At 42.8% G+C, this 19879-nt stretch overlaps 1 protein-coding gene across 1 annotated transcript in view; it reads left to right on the plus strand.

The window, feature by feature from the left end:
- Positions 1-19879, plus strand: part of SLC7A14 (solute carrier family 7 member 14) — a 111965-nt gene that overhangs the window by 37770 nt on the left and 54316 nt on the right. The window contains exon 2 of the mRNA XM_007077075.3: positions 18937-19393. Within this exon, the coding sequence (XP_007077137.1) occupies positions 19090-19393 (304 nt within the window). The 5' untranslated portion in view covers positions 18937-19089. The remainder of the gene's footprint in view (positions 1-18936; positions 19394-19879) is intronic.

The raw sequence follows: 19879 nt of genomic DNA on the forward strand, positions 1-19879 counted from the left end.
TTTCCAGGTCATTGGAAATACTGGTGTGCTCTTCTCCATCAGGAAACATTAGATTCTGCCTCCTCCTGTCTGAGTCCTCGTCTCCAGATAAAACAGTGATCGCGTCTCGTGATCAGATTGGCAGGCTGCTATCTGACAAGTGACAGCATTTCTTCTCTTCTGAGGCCAAAACGGATTGCCTGAATGCTTTAAGCCTGGACGCACCAGTATTTAAATTTGGTTTTTCTTTGTTGAACAGAGCTCTGTTTTCTCTTTTCTTGCCCGATGGTTAAAGTGAGGTTGCCTACTCAGATAATTCCAAACTCACTAATGGAAGGTAGAAAAAGGCAAATCAGTGAAATGTTAATAGTTGTACAAGACAATACGCTTGGCTCACATGGGTCAACATAAGGTTGGCTTATTCAAAACTACCCTTGGGGCGCCTGGGTGGCTCAGTCGGTTAAGTGTCCGACTTCGGCTCAGGTCATGATCTCACTGTCCGTGAGTTCGAGCCCCGCGTCGGGCTCTGTGCTGACTGCTTAGAGCCTGGAGCCTGTTTCAGATTCTGTGTCTCCCTCTCTCTCTGACCCTCCCCGTTCATGCTCTGTCTCTCTCTGTCTCAAAATAAAAAAATAAACGTTAAAAAAAAAATTAAAAAAAAAAAAACTACCCTTAAGAGAAAGTCTTCTAAACCATAATGATTGTATTTTTTTCTTTAATAATTTAGCCAACATGAACCTAATTGGAAGAAGTTTGTTTGGGGAATGGGGGGGGGGGGGGGGCGGGGTGGAATTTCAAATTAAATAGTAAAGCTTGAGGTAGATAAAACTTTAGTACTTTTAAGCAAAGTCTGTTTGATTATGTAGCATATATTTTGTTACCAATGATGGAAGAATTGAACTAGGGTAAGCTGGAGAGAAGAACAACCGAGAAGAAAGAGACAACAAAAGAATAGTGTGGGATAGGACTTTAAGAATGTTAAGAAGGAGTACACCGCTTACTCTTAGGTTCAGCTATTCGGATTTGGCCAGTTAAACTCTCCAGGGCCGAGCCACATCCCCCACACATGTCGCATGGCATTCTGCCACCACGTGCTACTGTTCTACCATTACTGCATTCATAATAGAGGAAGGGAAAAAGAGACTTTGATAAGGGTGGAGGAAGAAAGGTACGCTTTCAGATCCTGTTTGGAAAGAGATGCAGAACTGGAGGGGGAGGCGCATTTCTGACGACCCGAGCATGGGGCGGGGCCTTAGAGGCTGGCATCCTGGCTTTTCCCCGTTCTAGCTTCGGAACCTTGGATAAATCCCCTAACCTTTTTGACACTCAGTGTCCTCTTCTGTAAAGGATATCGTCACCTTTCTGGTGATATTTTAGAAGTTATTAAAGTGTAGACCCTACAGCTATGTGTCTAGTATAGTAGCCTCTAGCCACGTGGGGCCATTTAAATTTAAATTAATCCAAATTGAGTAAAATTTACACTTCGTTCCTCCAGCTGCACTAGCCTCATTCCAAGTGCCTGGTAGACACATGTGCCTAGTGGCTGCTGTACCAGACAGCACAGGGACCGTGTTCAGCATCCCAGAGCTCTGCTGGGCGGTGCTGCTCCAGGTGGCCCGCTGCTCCAGAGCTGCACGGCCGGCATTTGAAGCTCAGCTCTGCCACTTAGTAGCTGCCTTCATTGCTCTGTACCTCAGGTCCCTGGTCTTTAACTTGGAAGTGGTTAAAAATAGTAGTGAAAGTAGTGTTGTCAAAATAATATATACGTACAAATCAGTTAAAATCATGCCTGGTACAGGGACGCCTACGTGGCTCCGTGGGTTGGGCATCCAACTTCGGCTCAGGTCATGATCTCATGGTTCATGGGTTCGAGCCCCTCATCAGGCTCTGCTGACAGCTCGGAGCCTGGAGTCTGCCTGGAATTCTGCCCCTCCCCTGCTTGTTCTCTCTCTCTCTCTCTCTCTCTCTCTCTCAAGAATAAATAAACATTTTTTAAAAATGCCTGGTACATAGTAAACATCATATAAGTGATGCTATTATTTAAGTACAGTCACCCAAGAAAACGCATGGGAAGTATCTGGCACATAGGAGGGGCTGGCAAATATTTCTTTTTTTTTTTAAATTTTTATTCATTTTTTAGATGGGGCGTGGGGGGAGGCGGGCATAGAGGATCTGAAGCGGGCTCTGCACTATAACAACAGAAAGCCTGATGTGGGGCTCGAACTTGCAAATTGTGAGTTCGTGACTTGAGCCAAAGTTGGACGCTTAACCAACTGAGCCACCCAGGTGCCCCAATGGGCAAATGTTTCTATCTCAGGTGTACAAACATAGAAGGCAGAGAAGGAAGACACTCTTATTTGAGTACTATGATTTGTTTTTTAGATATATATGACCATTTAACCTCTTAATTTTTAGCTTCATAATAAGAGACTCTTTTTAGTCTATTTCACCTTTTATCTACTCAATACAGCATGAGACCCAGAATTCAAAATAACAAGAGAGCTGTTTCAAACCTTTTATGTGCCTGAGGGTGGTTCACCCCTTTCTACTTGTAAATTCCTCACTAACTGAATGGATGGGAGTTCTGGTCAGACCCAGACTGCAAACAGGAAGGACTTACTTGCTCAGCACTTGTCTATGGCAGGTAGAACCAATTAAGCATTCTAGACACCAGGCTCTGAATGCAGAGGCTCATTTGTTGGGATTTTCCTCTATTGTCAAAGTAGAAACCACAACTTGGCACATCTCTTTTCCCACCTCTCTTGGTTCTAGAGAGATAGTGCTTCTTACAGATAGAGGACCACAGGCTCATGGACCTCACTGATGCAAAACATAGTGAAATGGGCTCTTCTTGGGCTGATTCTAAACAGTAAGCACCTCTCTACAAAAGAAGGAATAAAAGTATCAATCAGATCTGGGCTGGTGCCTTCCGGGGGGAGGAAAGAAATCAAAGACACCAGGGAAGCAAGTCCACCAGCCTAGTTTGGCAAGAGGACTTTACACTTTCAACCTAAGCTTCAATCTCAGAGAGGGCAACAGCCTCACACAGGTCAGCTCCAAGCATGGGTCAAGGTGCAGAGATGGCCAAATAGTCCAGATGGACCTGAAAGTTTGTAAACCATCTAATACTCTACCTCAAGGAATATTTTAATTCTTGTTAACATTAATCAAGCAAATTCTCCCATTTCTTTTTCATGTTGAATTAAAAGACATTTACATAGTCTCTTTCCCCTTCAGGACCACTCTTTCAGCAAAGGCATTCCAGGCATCAAGGCACAATGACTTCTTGACATTGACTCACACTGACCAATACATGGTCATATCAGAATCTCATTCTGTGATTCCATGTAATAATAGACACTGTATTAATAACTAAAAATGTACCAGCAGTAAAGGATCGTCTGGAGGATGTGTTCTTCCTTTTAAAATCCCATTGCACTGAAGAAGAAAAAAATCACAAGAGCCTATTCCTAAAAGAATGATAGGAGGTCACAGTCCAGCTTGCATGTGACACACACACACACACACACACACACACACACACACCCCTCATGCCTCTCACTGCTAGAAGATGAAATCCAAATCTCTTAGTGAAGAATTAAGAGTGTTTTGAGAAGGAAGACTTAACTGTGTTGAATGCCTCTAACAGGTCAAGTGAAAGAGATGAGGGCTAAAATACGTTCATCGGATTTAGCATCATGGAAGCCACTGATGACCTCAACAAAAGCAGTTTTGGTGGCAAGAAAGATGCATATGGCAGAATGGAGAGGGTCCATGACTGACAAGATATAAAGAAGTGGAGATAGCTCCTAGGACGATAGTCTAAGTGTGGCAATAGTTAAAGAGGGCATAGTGTTTAGGGGAAGAGGAGGGTTTTTACTTGTTTGTTTTACAAGATGAACCTACTGGAAATAATTAGAATTCTTACAATAGTCCATGAAATTATTAGAATTAGTTGCCTGTGGGCGGTGATCAACATGGAAAGAAAGAAAACCAAACTATGAGAAACCAAAGTCATAGGGCTGTGGTATTTGCTTTAGGGACAGAGTCTATCTTCCCAGCAGGGAGGTTAGCCTGAGCTTTGTGTAGAAACCGGGAGAATCCCACCTTCAGGCCCCTGGTGACTCAAACCTGCTATCTGAAGCTGATTCTGTAACCAAGTCCGAGCTTTCCCTGGGCCTTAAGATTCTATTTCCAATGTGAAAAGAATGGTAATGATACTGACTAATCTAATTCTATGGGGAAAACAGATCCTAAAACAGTTCTCCATAAAAGATGCATAGACACGTAACTACAAAAATCAAAGATATCTCTTCATGGCCAGAGATAAGAGCATGCTCATTATTCTGGGATCTTCCGTGTTCTGTTTTGGTTTTTAATTAAATAGTTCTCCTCTGATTTTAAAGAGATACATGCTCCCCACAACAAAAATGGAGTAGAAATCACTCCTATAGAAATCGTTCCTCCACCACCCTAGTTCCATATTTTTAACATTCTAGCACACTGCCTTCAGAAGGAGAGAATGAAATTGGATCGCACTCAATACACAGTTCTTTATCCTTTCTTTGTAGTAGCTTTAATTTAATATAGCCTGAGTGATTTTTGTGTCATTAAATATTATCTTAAAATAATATTTTAATGTTTGTTTACTATTTATTCTTTGAATAGCTCATAATTGATTTGACTTCATCCATAGTTAGGGGCATTTAGATTGTCTCCAGTTTTTACTACTATAAATAATATTGCAATAGGGGCGCCTGGGTGGCTCAGTCAGTTGGATGTCCGACTTCAGCTCAGGTCATGATCTCACGGTCTGTGAGTTCGAGCCCCACGTCAGGCTCTGTGCTGACAGCTCAGAGCCGGGAGCCTGCTTCGGATTCTGTGTCTCCCTCTCTCTCTGCCCCTCCCCTGCTCATGCTCCGTCTCTCTGTCTCAAAAATAAATAAAAACATTACAAAAATTTTAAATAATATTACAATAGATGCCCTTGAAAAAAATTGCACCTGATTATTTCCACATGATCAATTTACTTTCCAAAACATTTAAGACAGATTGCACTCCCATCACCAGTGAATGGAAGTATTGTTTCTTTGACCACCACCCACCACCCCACCACCATCAGCAATGAGTGGTTCTTTTAACCTTTGCCATGTTAATAAGTGAAAATGACTCCTTTTTTGGCATTTATTTGAATACTAGTGATAACGGACATGTCTCATATTATTGAACATTGATATTTGCATTAACGGTTGCTCTTTACTGCGCTCTACGAGGAATACATTTAAACTAAAGAACTTGAAGAATGGAAAATTTTTTAACTCAACAGTTTGGAAGTAAGCACTTTTCAGTTGTATAGCTTGTAGGTTGGAAATTCATTTTATATTTTTAATGTTTATTTATTTAAAGGAAAGAAAGAGTGCGTGTGCACACATGTGTTCACACACACACACACACACATACACACGTACACGAGCACACACAAGCAGGAGAAGAGCAAAGAGAGAGAATCCCAAGCAAGCTCTGCTGGCAGCATGGAACCAGAGGTGGGGCTCAAACTCAGGAACTATCAGATCATGACGTAAGTCTAAATCAAGAGTCAGCAGCTTAACCGACTGAGCCACCCAGGCACCCCTGGAAATTCATTTTAAACTCCCATAATTAAACCTGGTATTTTTCTGTGATTTCGTGCTGTTGACATTGAAAGATGCACTCAGAGCTTTCAGATTTCTTGAGGAAATGACAGATAATAGGAAAGGAATCTGCCACAAAGAATTCTCTGGGCTGTGGATCCAGAATGTACCCTGAGGGCCTGCAGACTAACCAACCCTGCATGCAGACTAACCAACCCTGCATGCAGGTGCCATTCTCAAAAGAGACTCAGAACTTACAAATCAATAGTGCACCCATAGGACAAAGCACGTCTCCATTTTTCAACAACATGCTAAATTCCCAGGCTATTAAAGTCTCGACTATTTTCCTCCCAGATAGAAAACAAAACAAAACAAAAAAAGCAATGAAGCAAACTGAAAAATATACCTTCCGTTCTATGGTTCATACTCTATGACTTAGGAGGTTTCTCTGACTCTCTGGTTGGAGCCTACAAATTGCAGCATGGAACATCTACATCAAAAAGTACAACTCTAACCTTAACTAGATTTTAATATTTTAATACCGTATAGTTTTCATCCAGTCTTCTCTTGATTTAATGAATATAAGAGAATCAAAAATAGATAGCGATAACTTATTTATAATCAGACATACTTATTTTTAGATGATTTAGGTTCCCAAAGGGATTTGTGAAGGCATTCAACAAAAATAATTTTTTCATTTGTAAAATCTGAGACTTGGACCAGTTGATTTCTAAATTTTGTGTTCTGTGATTTTATGCACAAAGAGTAATTAACAAAGAAAGTCATCTCATATTCCAATAGATAATCGCAAGATAGCAAGGGTTGTTACAAACTGCTATTGTAAACTATATCTTTTATAAAGAAATACTTTGTTCCCAACAGTCTTTTAAGCACTGTGGAGGAATTTTATTCTACAAATATTTATTGATTACCTGCTTTGTGCCAGTCCCCGCTGTGGTCCTTAGGTATTCAGCAAAAAAACAAGATGGACAAAATCCTTACCTTCAAGGAGTTTACAGTCTAGAGGGAGAATACACACAATGAAACCATAAACAAATAAATATCCAATAGGGATAAATTACTCAAAAGTAAATAAATAAATAAGTAGATAAATGGATAGATGGATATATAGATAGAAGAGCATGAGGGAAAGAGTACAAAGACCAGGCCATTGTTTTTTTTTTTTATTATTTCCAGATCATTTTTTTAATCTATTTGATTCATACATTACAGCAAAGTATAAAATAAAAAATCTTTCTCTTTTAATCCCCCCTTCCTAATTCAGTTTGTTTTTTTGTTTTTTGTTGTTGTTGTTATTGTTGTTTTTAATTTAAATCCAAGTTAGTTAACAAATAGTGTAATAATGATTTCAGGAATAGAATTTAGTGATTCATCACTTACATATAACACCCAGTGCTCATCCCAACAAGGGCCCTTCTTCATGCCCGTCACCCATTTAGCCCATCCCCCACTCAACACCCCTCCAGCACTTTGTTCTCTGTATATAAGTCTCTTATGGTTTGTCTCAAGATATGGCTACTTTCAACTCAAGTAGTTCAGCAGGGCCTCTCCTGCAGAGTGACATTCCAGCTGAGACCAGAATCATGAGAAGGACAGAGCCATGCAAAGACTTGGAGCAAGGGATCCCAGGTAGGGGAAACAAGTGCAACCCTTGAAATAACAGGCATATTTCCTGTGTTTCAAAAACAGAAAGCAGGACAACATGGCTGCACCAAGAAAGAGGCTGGCAGGAGATGTATTCAGGGGTGAAAGAGACACCAGACAGCATAGGGCTCTGTAGACCATTGTAAGGTGTTTGTATTTCATTTCCTTTCCAAAAAAAAATAGAGGGTTTTAAGGATATTCTAGCCCTCAAGTGTGTAACAATCTGTGCAAGGCAATTGAAAAATACATGCTGACTTGGGGGGTCCATAGGAAATCCGAGAAGAGGAGGCCCAAGTGGTTAACACACATTTAATGGCAGATGGAGTATGAGCTGAGTTTCAAAAGAACATGAAAAGGTGGATGGCTGCAGGGGAAAGGTCAGAAAAGCAGCAACTAGAAAGGCTAAGAAGTAAAATCACTATAATCAGTGGGGAGACATACTGTTACGATAGATGGTCACTTCATTGGCAGGCTTATCTTTCTGGCCAAATCGGGAGCTCCTGGAGGAACGGGGCCATCTTCTTCCTCCGTCTGTCCCTGCATCTTGCACACATGGTGCCCGACATTTACTAGGTGCTCTGAACCCATTAAAGCAGATGGTGTGTATTGAGAGCGGTACAAAGAGAAGAGTGGAGCTGGGTGTGAGGAGTCAGTCTTTGTTAAGAGCTAGAAGTTCACAGAGCATGTAAAGTGACCTACATCAATTAAAATGAAGATTCTGTCCACTTGTCTGTTTATAGCTGTATCGCATGTAAATGGCCATTATCAAAACTTGAAGAGTCCACTTGAAATTACCTGACTTAAAATGCAGACTCTTTAGAGTAGCAGAAATTTCCTTTGGGGGAGAGGAAGGAATCTCAAAGAGACGGGTGAATGGCTTCCAGGATAACTGAATCCACAGTACAAAAAAGAGTCCTGGGTATCAGTTAAGACACAGTGAATAGAAAAACAAAACTGTTTCGTATATTAGCTGTTTCATATATTCATATAACACCCAAGGGCACGAAGTCAGTTATCCAATTATTGATTTGTGTTTAGCCTCTCCGTGGAGAGTAGATGTAGGGATGTACCTACTGAAGGATTTTCCCGAGTAATGCTGGGGATGCCAGCTGGTTAATCATGTGAATAATAGCATTTGGAAGACTCCTACAAGAGCCGTGCTTCTCCAAACTGGCATGACGAAATGCCCACTGAGGCCAAGTCACCAGGAAGAGTTTTGAGATACATCAAACACCTTTGTCCATTCCCTTAGCTCCTAAGAAAGAGCTTTTCTTTTTGGCCATATCTAAGTTCATTGTAGGTTGTTAAGTACATTTAAAGAACATATTGAAACCCATCAACCCAGTCAATACAATAATTTAGGGAGGGCACTGGTTCTCATATTTTAGGTAATGTCAGATGAAATAATATGAACCACTAGTGCTCACTATGTATTACAATTATATATTTTCCCTACTTATCCCTAGTATTCATTCCTGTTTTTTTCCATTTTATTTTATTATTATTTTTTATTATTTTTTTCAATTTTTTATTTTTATTTTCTTAATATTTATTGTCAAGTTAGCTAACATATAACATACACCGTGCATTCTCGGTTTCAGGGGGAGATTCCCATGATTCATCACCTACATACAATGCCCAGTGCTCATCCCAAGAAGTGCCCTCCTTAATGCCCTTCACCCATTTTCCCCTCTCCCCCACAACCAAGAAAAATATATTTTAAAGGAACATTACCACATAGGACATTACCACAAATGCTTTTTTTTCCTTTGGGGATCATCCCAAGCCTGACATGAGAGTGATATCATTCAAAGAAAATCGAGGCAGCTCCATTCACTTTCTTAAATATGGAGCAGTAGGGAGGGCCCCAGGGTGGAGGAAAGGAGACCCATATTATCCCATTACCTTGAGTGTGGCCTTGGATAAGTCATTCCAGTGCTCAGGCCCGGGATCCATCTATCTGAAAGTAGCTGAATGAATTACTCTGCTAAGGGTATTCTTTCAGAACAATGGGCAAATGTAGTTTCGGTTAAGTTTTTGTTGTAATTAGGGACCGAACTTTGGAGAGAGGGTATGAAGAAAAGCTGAGCCAAGTGTTTCCAGAAAAAGAGAGAGGTGGAAGTTTGCCATAGAGTGTAGGACTATGAAGAGATATGTCCTTAAAGAGTATGAAAAGGCATTCAGGCTGAAGAATAACTCCTTCAAAGATGCCCACAACCTAATCTCTAAAACCTGTCACTAAGTTCCTTTACATGATAAAGGGGAAACTTGTGGGTGATTAAATTAAGGGTCCTGAGATGGGGATATTAATCTTGGATTAAATCAATGGGCTGATGCAATCACAGGAGTCCTTACAAGAGGGAGTCTGGAGGACAGAGAGGAGAGAAGACGCCATGCTGCTGACTTTAAAGACGGATCCTGGGACCCCAGTTCCTGATATTCTGTGTCTTGTAGTAATTTATGGCCACAACAGCTACCGTTCAGTTCAGCACATAGTAGAAACTCATTAAATACTTTTAGCAATGATTAATTTAATGCAATTTCTTAAATCTTTTCTACTGGCATGGGAAAAGGAACTAATTTTCTTGTGTAATTTTTCCCTTCTGAAAGAAGTGTTCCCCCAAGAAAATCTGGTTAGTACAGAGTTTTTCATTTCCTCTGGTTTTGCTCATGTTGCCATATGCACAATGAATAACACAAGACACTGCACAGAGACCTGAGACCCTGGACCTACTCTTTCCTAGAGGAAAGAGTAGAAGGGTGACATCAGGCTGTGATATCCTCCCTGACTGGGTTGTTGGAGGAGAAACGTGGTATCTCAGTGCTGAATAATCAGATCTCTGAACAAGCTTCTCCTCAATTCTCCTGCTTAGTAGATGCCAGGCATTCCCTTGAGACTATTTTCACAACAGTTGCTGCCAAATACATACACAGATAATATTCTCAACCCTGAAGGGTTGACAAATAGGGAAGCAGAATGGGAAACGTTTTTAAACAGAAATGTTGTCCCAGACCAGGCAAAGATCAAATATTCTCATAAGGTTAAATATATATATATACGTATACATATATATTTTTTAACATACATATGTATGTGTGTATATCCACTCATATATGTATTTGTTTATTTCTAGCAAATAAGGTTAGAATGAGTTCTCATTGTTTTGTTGTGCTTGGTGTCAGAAGCAGATGAATTTTGGATTCATACTGGTATTCAAAGGAAATGAATATTCATACCTCTACAGCATTAATCGTGCAAGTACAGGAATGAATATCAGAGTCTTTTTAAGTTTATATATCAAATGCCCAGACTTCTGCCCATTCCGGAAAAGCAGCCTCAAAAAAAAATCATAATACAATTGTTTTGCCTAGTACATAGAAGGGGTTCGGTAAGATAAGTTACGTGATTGTCACAGCTTTTCATATCCTCCTTCATAAGAGAAGTATGCAACCTCATGCATACTTACCTGTCTTCAATGAAAGAAATATACATCCTACCCCTCTAACTTTGAGCTTGGCCATTTGCTTCACCTTAATCAATGGAAACCTGTTGAATTCCAGTCCCAACCAGAAGCAGAAGAGGCATTGCATGTTTCCACCAGTTGCCTGTTCTTAGCCTGTGCCACAAGAGAACAGCATATGTCAGGTAGGGATTGTTCCTTAGCCTGGCTCTCAGAATGAGAAGACATGTGGGGACTCACAGTCCACCCTGGGGAGAAAACCTGAAGCCAATGCACAGCCTGGAGTAGAGTCATAGCAAGAGATAAATGTCATTGTTGTAACATATTGAAATTTGATATTGTTTGTTACTGCAGCAAAAGCTGATTAATGCACTCAATAACATTTTAGAAACAGAAAAAGAAACAACAAGCTGAATTGGAACAACCTCTTTTGCTTAGCTACTCAATTGTCAGAGATCCAAACTCTCCTTTAAAAGCATTCCAAGCAAAACAAAGCCAGCTGTGCCTGAGTTTCTGCATGTAATGTAAATGGGGTAGCACATTGTTAAGTAATATGGGAAGTGATCAAAAATACTTAAAGTGGGTACCATCAATCAAACATTTAGAAAATATATAACTGGGAAAATTAGCAGTCTCAAAGTCAGGAATCCTGGTTTTGAAGTCAAGGATACCTCTGAGTCAATTTGTCAGGCACCAGTATTGCATGATTTAGGACACCCATGTGCATACACACACACACACACACACACACACACACAGAGCTAGACTGATCAAAAACATCTTCCTTACTGCCTTGTCATGGTCCCAAAATGTCAACAATGATAAACTGCAGCCTGCCCAAGAAGTATAAATCAAAATGTGATTGATCTAGAAGCTGTACTATGTGAGACACTACTGCTCACTGAAGAAATTGAGGATGTTCAGTCTGGGGAAGATAAAACTCCAAGAGTTATGTTAGTTGCCTTCAAAAACATGAAGCCTGTTCCTGTAAGGAGATTAAGCCTAATCTGCATAGATACAGGGAGCAAAACTGAGGATAACAGGAGAAAATTACCAGGACACAGATCTCAATTCCATTCACTAGGATGTTCTTTTAGAATGGGGCAGACCCTGGGACTCAGACACGTCTGTATCTTGCCACCCAGAATCAAGTTACAGTGACTGACAGGCAAGCCCATCCACAGTCAGGGTGCAAACACAGAGCCGTATCTGGCAAGCATGGAAAGAATAGAAGAGCAACAGAAGCAAGTACCTCAGCAGAAAATCCGCCATCAGAGACTGGCTGAGCGAACCGCAATGAGCAACAGGCATAGAGGTCAGAAGTGGAGCATGTTTTCAGGGATACGGTGATGACTGTAAATGAACCCACCATGACCTAGGCCCCTCACAGCGTATGTACATCTTGGGGAGAAAAGTCAAGGGCATAAAAGAATGAGTAGCACCCAGAGCCCCAAGCAAATCTGCTAAGAAGCCCATTTCGATAATGAAACATAAGAAAGGAGGAAGCCATTCTCTGCAAGCACGAGAAAGAGAAGCACGAGAAGAGAAGAACAAATCCCTTGGAGGAAAAATATCAGGGCACAGTCTGCAGCCAGAAGATACCCAAGGAAGTTTCAGCAGAGAAAAGCCCTGGGTGAGGACTGGGCAGCAGGCCAAGGGTCTTCTGAGAACTGCCTAGGGAGGTGGAGGCAGTGAGAAGGGGTGTCAGCAATAGGGGACAAAAAGACCTGGTCAGGGAGCAGGGTGATGCGAGCTAGTGCTCCCATGGCACCCACAGTGTGCCAGGCACTGTGCTAAAAGCTTCACACATATTAACTCCTTTGCCCCTCACCACAACCCTGTGAGCTAGGTACCGTTATGATCCCATTTTATAGATGGCAAAACTGAAGCACAGAAAGGCTTCATTCAAGGTCACTTAGCTAGTAAGGGCAGAGCCAGAATTTGAACCCAGAGAACTCTACTACTGAATTATGTTCTATTTTATTTTATTTTATTTTATTTTATTTTATTTTTAAGAGAGAGAGCATGTGAGCAGAGGAGAGGAGCAGAGGGAGAGAGAGAGTGAAAGAATCTTAAGCAGCCTCCATGCTCAGCTCAAAGTCCCATGCAGGGCTCAATCCCATAACCCTGAGATCATGACCTAAGCCAAAATCAAAAGTCAGATGCTCAACTTACTGAGCCACCCGGGTGCCCCCTGAATTATGTTCTTAACCAGGCACCAGAAGCTCAGCCCAGAGGAGGAGAAACAGCAGACTGGTGAGGAGGAGGGTTAGTGCAGGACCCCACGATATGGGACAGGGGAGGGCCTCAGAAGGCTCCTCGAGATCCTGAAGTCACCAGGTAGGGTTCATCAAACCAGGCACCTTTTACTCTAACTGAAACCTCATTTTGCCAGGGAACATTGATTAGAAGAATTCTATAGCAGTCACAACTGTCCAACTCCATGAAGGGGCTGCTTCGATCAGCCCATGTTTCCCACTGCTCCAGATGTTCGAGCAAAGGCTGGACAACTGTTTCTAGGGGACGCGAGGGAGGGATTGTTGTAATCCCTCGGTGTTTTTGCAAAATCAAGCTAGAATGATTTTTGGCAGTTTACTGTTTTGTTAGTCTTCATTTCCTTCCTCTCCTCACCTCCGAAGGCAAGCTCCAACCTAATTCGATAATCCTACCTCTTCAGTGAACTTCTGAGCCATGATTGTTTTCATCCTGACACAAACCTGCTTTTACCATCATTATTCTTGGAGTCCACTGAACCCTCAGCCACGCTGGCAAACACCACAATGAGGACTCTCTCCTCCCAGAGGCCCTGTAAGTCTTTCTTAGTTATAGCTGTGAAGTATTTTGAGAAACTTGAATTAAAGTGCTAGAGAAAGCACAACACACATTTATTGCTCATCTTGGAAAGACAACAGCAATGAGCTTCCAAAACTATCTTTGATTAACATAATCTAAGGGTAATGAATATGGATATTGTCAATAGTCACTTCGAAGCATGTTTTCTCGTACATTTTGTTCTCTCCAGTAAATTTCCAACCAAGAAAGAAAATGCCCCCAAGTTCCTGTTTGCATCAACAAAGCAAACACTCAGAGGAATTACGCAGAGGGAATAGAGCCAGGAAGGAATGCTCACCACCCTCAACCTTTGTTCCAGTTTGTTCTCTATGTTTTCACCACGCTTCTAATTATCTATCAAATAAAAGCCCTCATCTCCCTAACAAGCCTGGTTATTTCTCTGTGTCCTTGTGACAGTTTTTGAGGAAGGCTGATCAGAACTAGTGTCCCAGAGGGTGTCTCTAGACCGCACAGCATCCGTAGTCACTGCTTGCAGAAGACAGATGCCAAAAAGCCCAGCTTCCTGCCCAAAAAGAGAAATAGAAAGTACCTGTCAGACTTGTGGCCCCATGTGGGAAATGACAATGTATTTCATGGTCCTCCAGAGAGACAGAACCAAGAGGGCATATACAGATACATACGAGGGGATTTATGATGGGAATTGGGTCCCATGTTACAGAGGCCAAGAAGACCCAGAACCTGCTATCTTCAAGCTGGAGACCCAGAACGGCCGGTGGTATGATTCAGTCTGAGTCTGAAGGCCTGAGAATCAAGGTGGAGGGGCCAGTGGTAGAGAGCCCAGTCTGCATCCAGAAGCTCAAGAACCAGGAGCACCAATGTCCAAGAACAGAAGATGGATGTCAGCTCCAGCAAAGACTGTGAATTTGCCCTTCCTCTGCCTCTCTGTTCTATTCCGGCCCTCAACGGATCAGAAGATGCCCACCCACACCAGGAGAGAGGATCTTCTTCACTCAGTCTACAGATTCAAATGCTAATCTCTTCCAGAAACACCCTCACGGACACAGCCAGAAATCATGTTTCACCAGCTATCTGGGCATCCCTTTGCCCAGTCAAGTTGACACAAACTTAATCATCACAGGAACTATCTGGTTTTCCACACCTAAAGCTTTAGTCTTCCCTGGTGCCATAGGGCAGTGGACCCGACTGTGCCTTGCTAGAACGATCTGGGGAGCCTTAAAGAATCCCTATACCTAGGCCCCACCTCAGACAGATTAAACTGGAATTTCTGGGGTAGAAGCCAGGCAGCAGTGTTTCTGGAAGAACCCTGGACAATTCCAGCACGCAGCCAAGATGGAGAACCACTGCAAAGGGATCAGGAGATCAGAAAACCCTTTTACCCTCCCTCAAAAAGCCGACATTAAGGCCACCTGCATTTACCACTGGCCTTCCCTGCCATGGGGCCACTCTCCTCATTTCTAACACGAGTGACTTAGGAGGCTCTCCCTGGCCTTCCTGACAGTTTGTCCCCACACCTCCGTGTCCCCTGTCCTCGTGCACAGGTCCTGACACAGGCTGCTGTGGAACTGCACTGGTGATGGTTCTCTGTTTGCTTGTCTGTCTCCTCAGCAGCAGGGCCACACCTCCCGCACCTTTTTACTCCATCCTGAAGCTAACTTATCATCAGGATGTGATTGTTCAGTTAACTGCACAGCAGCTATAATGAGCTTTTAAAAACATAAGTATCGGGGTTCCTGGGTGGCTCAGTCGGTTAAGCGTCCAACTTCAGCTCAGGTCACGATCTGGCAGTTCATGAGTTCGAGCCCCATGTGGGGCTCTGTGCTGACAGCTCAGAGCCTGGAGCTTGCTTTGGAGTCTGTGTCCCCCTCTCTCTCTGCCCCCTCCCCTGCTCGCACGCTGTCTCTCTCTCAAAAATAAATAAAACATTAAAAAAAATAAAAACATAAATATTATCATATCACTCACCTGAATAAAACCCTCTGGTGACTTCTCACTGTGCTTACCTCAAACCCCAGCCCTCTTTTGGCTTGCAAGCCCTGTGCAGACTGATCCTGCCCACCTCAGGCAGGAGGAAGGGGAGTAAGGATGTGAACTCTGCAAGCAAGCACCACAGGGCCAAGTGCGGTGCCATGGGCTCCTCCGCTCTGGAGAAGTTACTGGGCCTCTCCCGACCTCCTCTCCAAAGGCAGATTTGTTGTGAGGATTAAATTAGCTGGCACATGGTCTAACAGGGCACTAGAATCCTCCTCACCCTGTCCCAGACTTCGTCCCAGGAATGAGCCACAACTGCTCTCCCCCTGGGAGCGCTGACACCTGGCCCGACTGGTTCCCCATCGTCACTCAGGAACCAGGAACCAATGTCATGGCTGCACAGACTCTCTGTCACCCCTTCGGCAGCCCATTTCATATCCTTCATGACCCATGTTAGTTTGCTGAGCTGCTATATAACAAAGCACCACAAATGAGGTGTCTATTGTTTATTTATTTTTGAGAGAGAGAGAGACAGACAGACAGACGGAACATGAGCAGGGGAGGGGCAGAAAGAGAGAGAGAGAGAGAGAAACGGAATCTGACGCAGGCTCCAGGCTTCACACCGTCACCACAAAGCCCAACACGGGGCTCCAACTCACAAATCACAAGATCGTGACCTGAGCCACAGTGGGACGCTTAACCAACTGAGCCACCCAGGCACCCCCAAACTAGGTGTCTTGAAAATAGAAACATATTGACTCCCAGTTCTGGAGGCTGGAAGTCTGCGATAAAGGTGCAGCAAGGTTGGTTCCTTCCTTGAGGAAGATGCACATTCCGTGGCTTTCTCCCAGCTTCTTGTGGTTCAGCAAATCCTTGGTGTTTCTTTGCTTTTTTTAGATGCATCGCTCTGACCTCTGCTTTCATCTTCACACCTCATTCTCTCTGTGTCCAAATTTCCTCTTCCTACAAGGACACCAGTCATAGTAGATTAAGTGCCCACCCTATTCCAGATGACCTCATCTTAACTGACCACATCTATAACAACTATTTCCAAATAAGGGCACATTCTGAGACACTGGGGGTTAAGACTTCAACATACAAATTTGGGGGAACACAATTCAGCACACAGCATATCTATTCCTCTTCCCTCCCTGGAATGACCTGGTTTTATTTGTCATCCTGTATGTTGTATTATATTCTTTCTTCACTGAACATTACTGTTTGTGTTGTCCAATTTTTCTGCAATAGAATAATAAGAAAAACAATAAAAGATAGGCTTTTCAGATAAGAAGAAAAACAAAGCTTATTCCTTGCATTGTGATTTGGGTGTTCACCTCCTCCCGTGCTAGACTTAAAGGTCCATGGGAGCAGGAACCATGTCTTTGCACCCCCAAGCCTAAGACCATGCATGGCACATAACAGATGCTTGGTACATGCTGAGTTGAAATTAAATAGATATGTACATTAAGTTCCCACAAGAGCTCAAGTGAAGCAATTGTCCTTGCAGTCTTGCTGGGATATATGTGACATGTTTTCTCACGAATCTGGAAATCTTTTAAAAAAAAAAAAAAAAAACGCTGACACTTCAGGCTCTGAAATGACTCTGCCGTATACAATGGCACTCTCCAACTATAGTGATATTTAAGATATGATCAAGAATTAAAACACAGCATGAAGCAACATTGTCAAATCTAGGAGGAAATTAAACCATTAGATCTATCATCACCCAACCCCTGTGAACCAAACTGCCACATTTCCCCCGATTCTTCTAATTAAGGTTGTGTTTGCAAAGCCTTTAGAAGCAGACAAGTGTTACATTAAGTGCTAAGCAGTATTAATCATACTGGTAGATTACATGGGCTGGTACTTCTCGTAAATGTAAATGTCCTAGGCTTGTCAGCACAGTTCTTGGAAGCAATGTTCACATGTACTCTAGAAGTTTTTTATAGAATTGTAAAAAGCTCCTGGCTTCGTAGTTTCTTATCATCTTGATATTCTCCACTTTGTCAAAACTTTGGAAACGGTCTAATATAGTAGTCCCCAGTTCTATCAGGCCCAGCGCCTCTTTTCTGTATTGAAGATTTATTATACCTCTCTTTAATATCCTGAAGCAAAATGCATGAAAAACCTGCCTATATATAACATATTTCAGTATGTAAACACTCCAGCAAGCACACATGGGGCTGTCAGATGCTCTCACTATATTGAGAATCACTGTCCGTGTGCCAATTCCAAATGGTAGGTGTGCATGTGAGATGCAGTACCATGGGTGGTGCTAGAAGGTGGCCTTGAGTTTCAGAAGCAGTGAAGAACTCCTTTTTGGTTCCAAACTAAAGAATTTACAATCATCCTTCAATTTACTCTATAGTTGCATTCCTGGAAAAGTCAACGTACTTGTATTTTAAAACCATCCCTGAAAACCCCCACATGTTTATATATAAAAAAGAGAATTAAGTTTGGGGCACCTGGATGCCTCAGTCAGTTGAGCATCTGACTTCAGCTCAGGTCACGATCGCCCGCTTCTTGAGTTCTGGCCCCACATTGCACTCACGCTGAGGTCAGTGCAGAGTCTGCTTCAATCATCGGTCCCCCGCTCTCTGCCCCTCCCCCGCTTGCACTCTCAAAAAATAAATAAAACATTTTTTAAAACTAGGTTTTAGGTTTAGATCATCATAACCAGAATTTTCACCTACAGGAATGTCTGTGCGATCACTGAAAAGTGGATGACACCATCCCACCCAGTTAGCATCTCTGGGGCTCACCCACCAAATGCGGGGAACACCTCCCCGTTTCTCAATCTCTGAGAGCAAAACAATTGCTCAAAACCTTCTCATTTCATTTGAGAACAAAGTTCCAAAAGAACTCCATGGGTGGGACTGTCTCTCTTAAGAGTCAAAAATCTAATTTTACATCTTCATATTTTTTAAAAAAAAGAGGATATTGTGTCCCCAAAGAATATGCCCCAAATCACAGACCACGCCTTGTCAGAGTCAGGTAAGAAGCACTTAAGAATTTGGACAAGTGGGCATTTTCCACGTGGCAGGTATTATCTTATGCTCTGTTTAGATGCTAATCTAATCTTCACATCAACACTAGGCAGGAGGCTCTATTATCCCCATGATACAGGTGAAACTGAAGCACAGAGAAATGAGATAACTTATCCACGGTCCTACAGCAATAAGTAGCAGAGCCCTGACTCAGACCATCTTCTTCAGAATGACTTGGGGACACAGTGCAAATAACAGATTGTTATTTAGGACTGGAGGAGACACAAAGGGGGAAATGCACCCCTTCTGCATTATGAGAACACAAGATAGACCAGTTCGACCAGTTCAGTATACTGACCTCCAACCATGCCTCCAAATGAAAATTTGTTCCTGCTTGGTCTCATCTTCTTCTTTCTTGTGTTTTTCCTGCAGACATTCATGCCCAGGAGAAGGCTGCTTTGGGTCCCTCTGGACCTTTCCTAAAAAGAAGATCCCCATTCACTAGATGAGTTCCAGAAGCATCCACTAAGGCTTCCATAGCTCGCTTCCATCAGTTGGCCTTCACCGTAACCCCTCTCACACAGGATGAGTGGCTTCCTTGCCTCCCTGGACCCCCGGCGGGTGCAGTGGGGGGCGGCCTGGTATGCCATGCACTCCAGGATCCTGCGCACCAAACCAGTGGAGTCGATGCTGGAGGGAACTGGGGCCACCACAACCCATGGCACCAAGCTAGCCAAGGTGCTCACCACCATGGACCTCATCTCACTTGGCGTTGGCAGCTGCGTGGGCACAGGGATGTACGTGGTGTCTGGTCTGGTGGCCAAGGAAATGGCAGGACCTGGTGTCATTGTGTCCTTCATCATTGCAGCTGTTGCGTCCATATTATCAGGTAAGTGCCTCAGTACAGTGAAAGGCCTATGGAAAGTGCACTTGCCAGTCTGTTACCGCTCATCCCGCTCTTCTAGAATATTGAATGGTGAGATGTAAGAAGTGTCACCAAAGAGGCCATTGGGCTCCTTTTTTGCCTGGACTGCCAGGGAGTTCAAGGCTCAATTACAGTAGCTTCCTTTTTCTTTGGTTTTTCTATACAACTAATTATTCTGGTGCCCGGCTTCCTCCCAATTTCTCTTTCCCTGTCATGTCCTAATGGCTCCATTTTTATTATAACTCTCCCTTTCAGTGGAGGATAGGTCAATCCCTTGGTGGAGATGTGGATATAGCTAGGATTATAAATAATACATAAAGGATAGGCAGAGTAGCAAAATGACAAGTCACTAAATCTGATGTGATTGGGATTTGATGAGCCAAAAACTGGCATTGTGACACCCAAGCAGGAGGAAAGCAAGCTAGGAAATGTAAAGCCATCGTGAGAATC

The sequence above is a fragment of the Panthera tigris genome, chromosome C2 (genome assembly GCF_018350195.1).
Source record: "Panthera tigris isolate Pti1 chromosome C2, P.tigris_Pti1_mat1.1, whole genome shotgun sequence".
Lineage (NCBI taxonomy): Eukaryota > Metazoa > Chordata > Mammalia > Carnivora > Felidae > Panthera > Panthera tigris.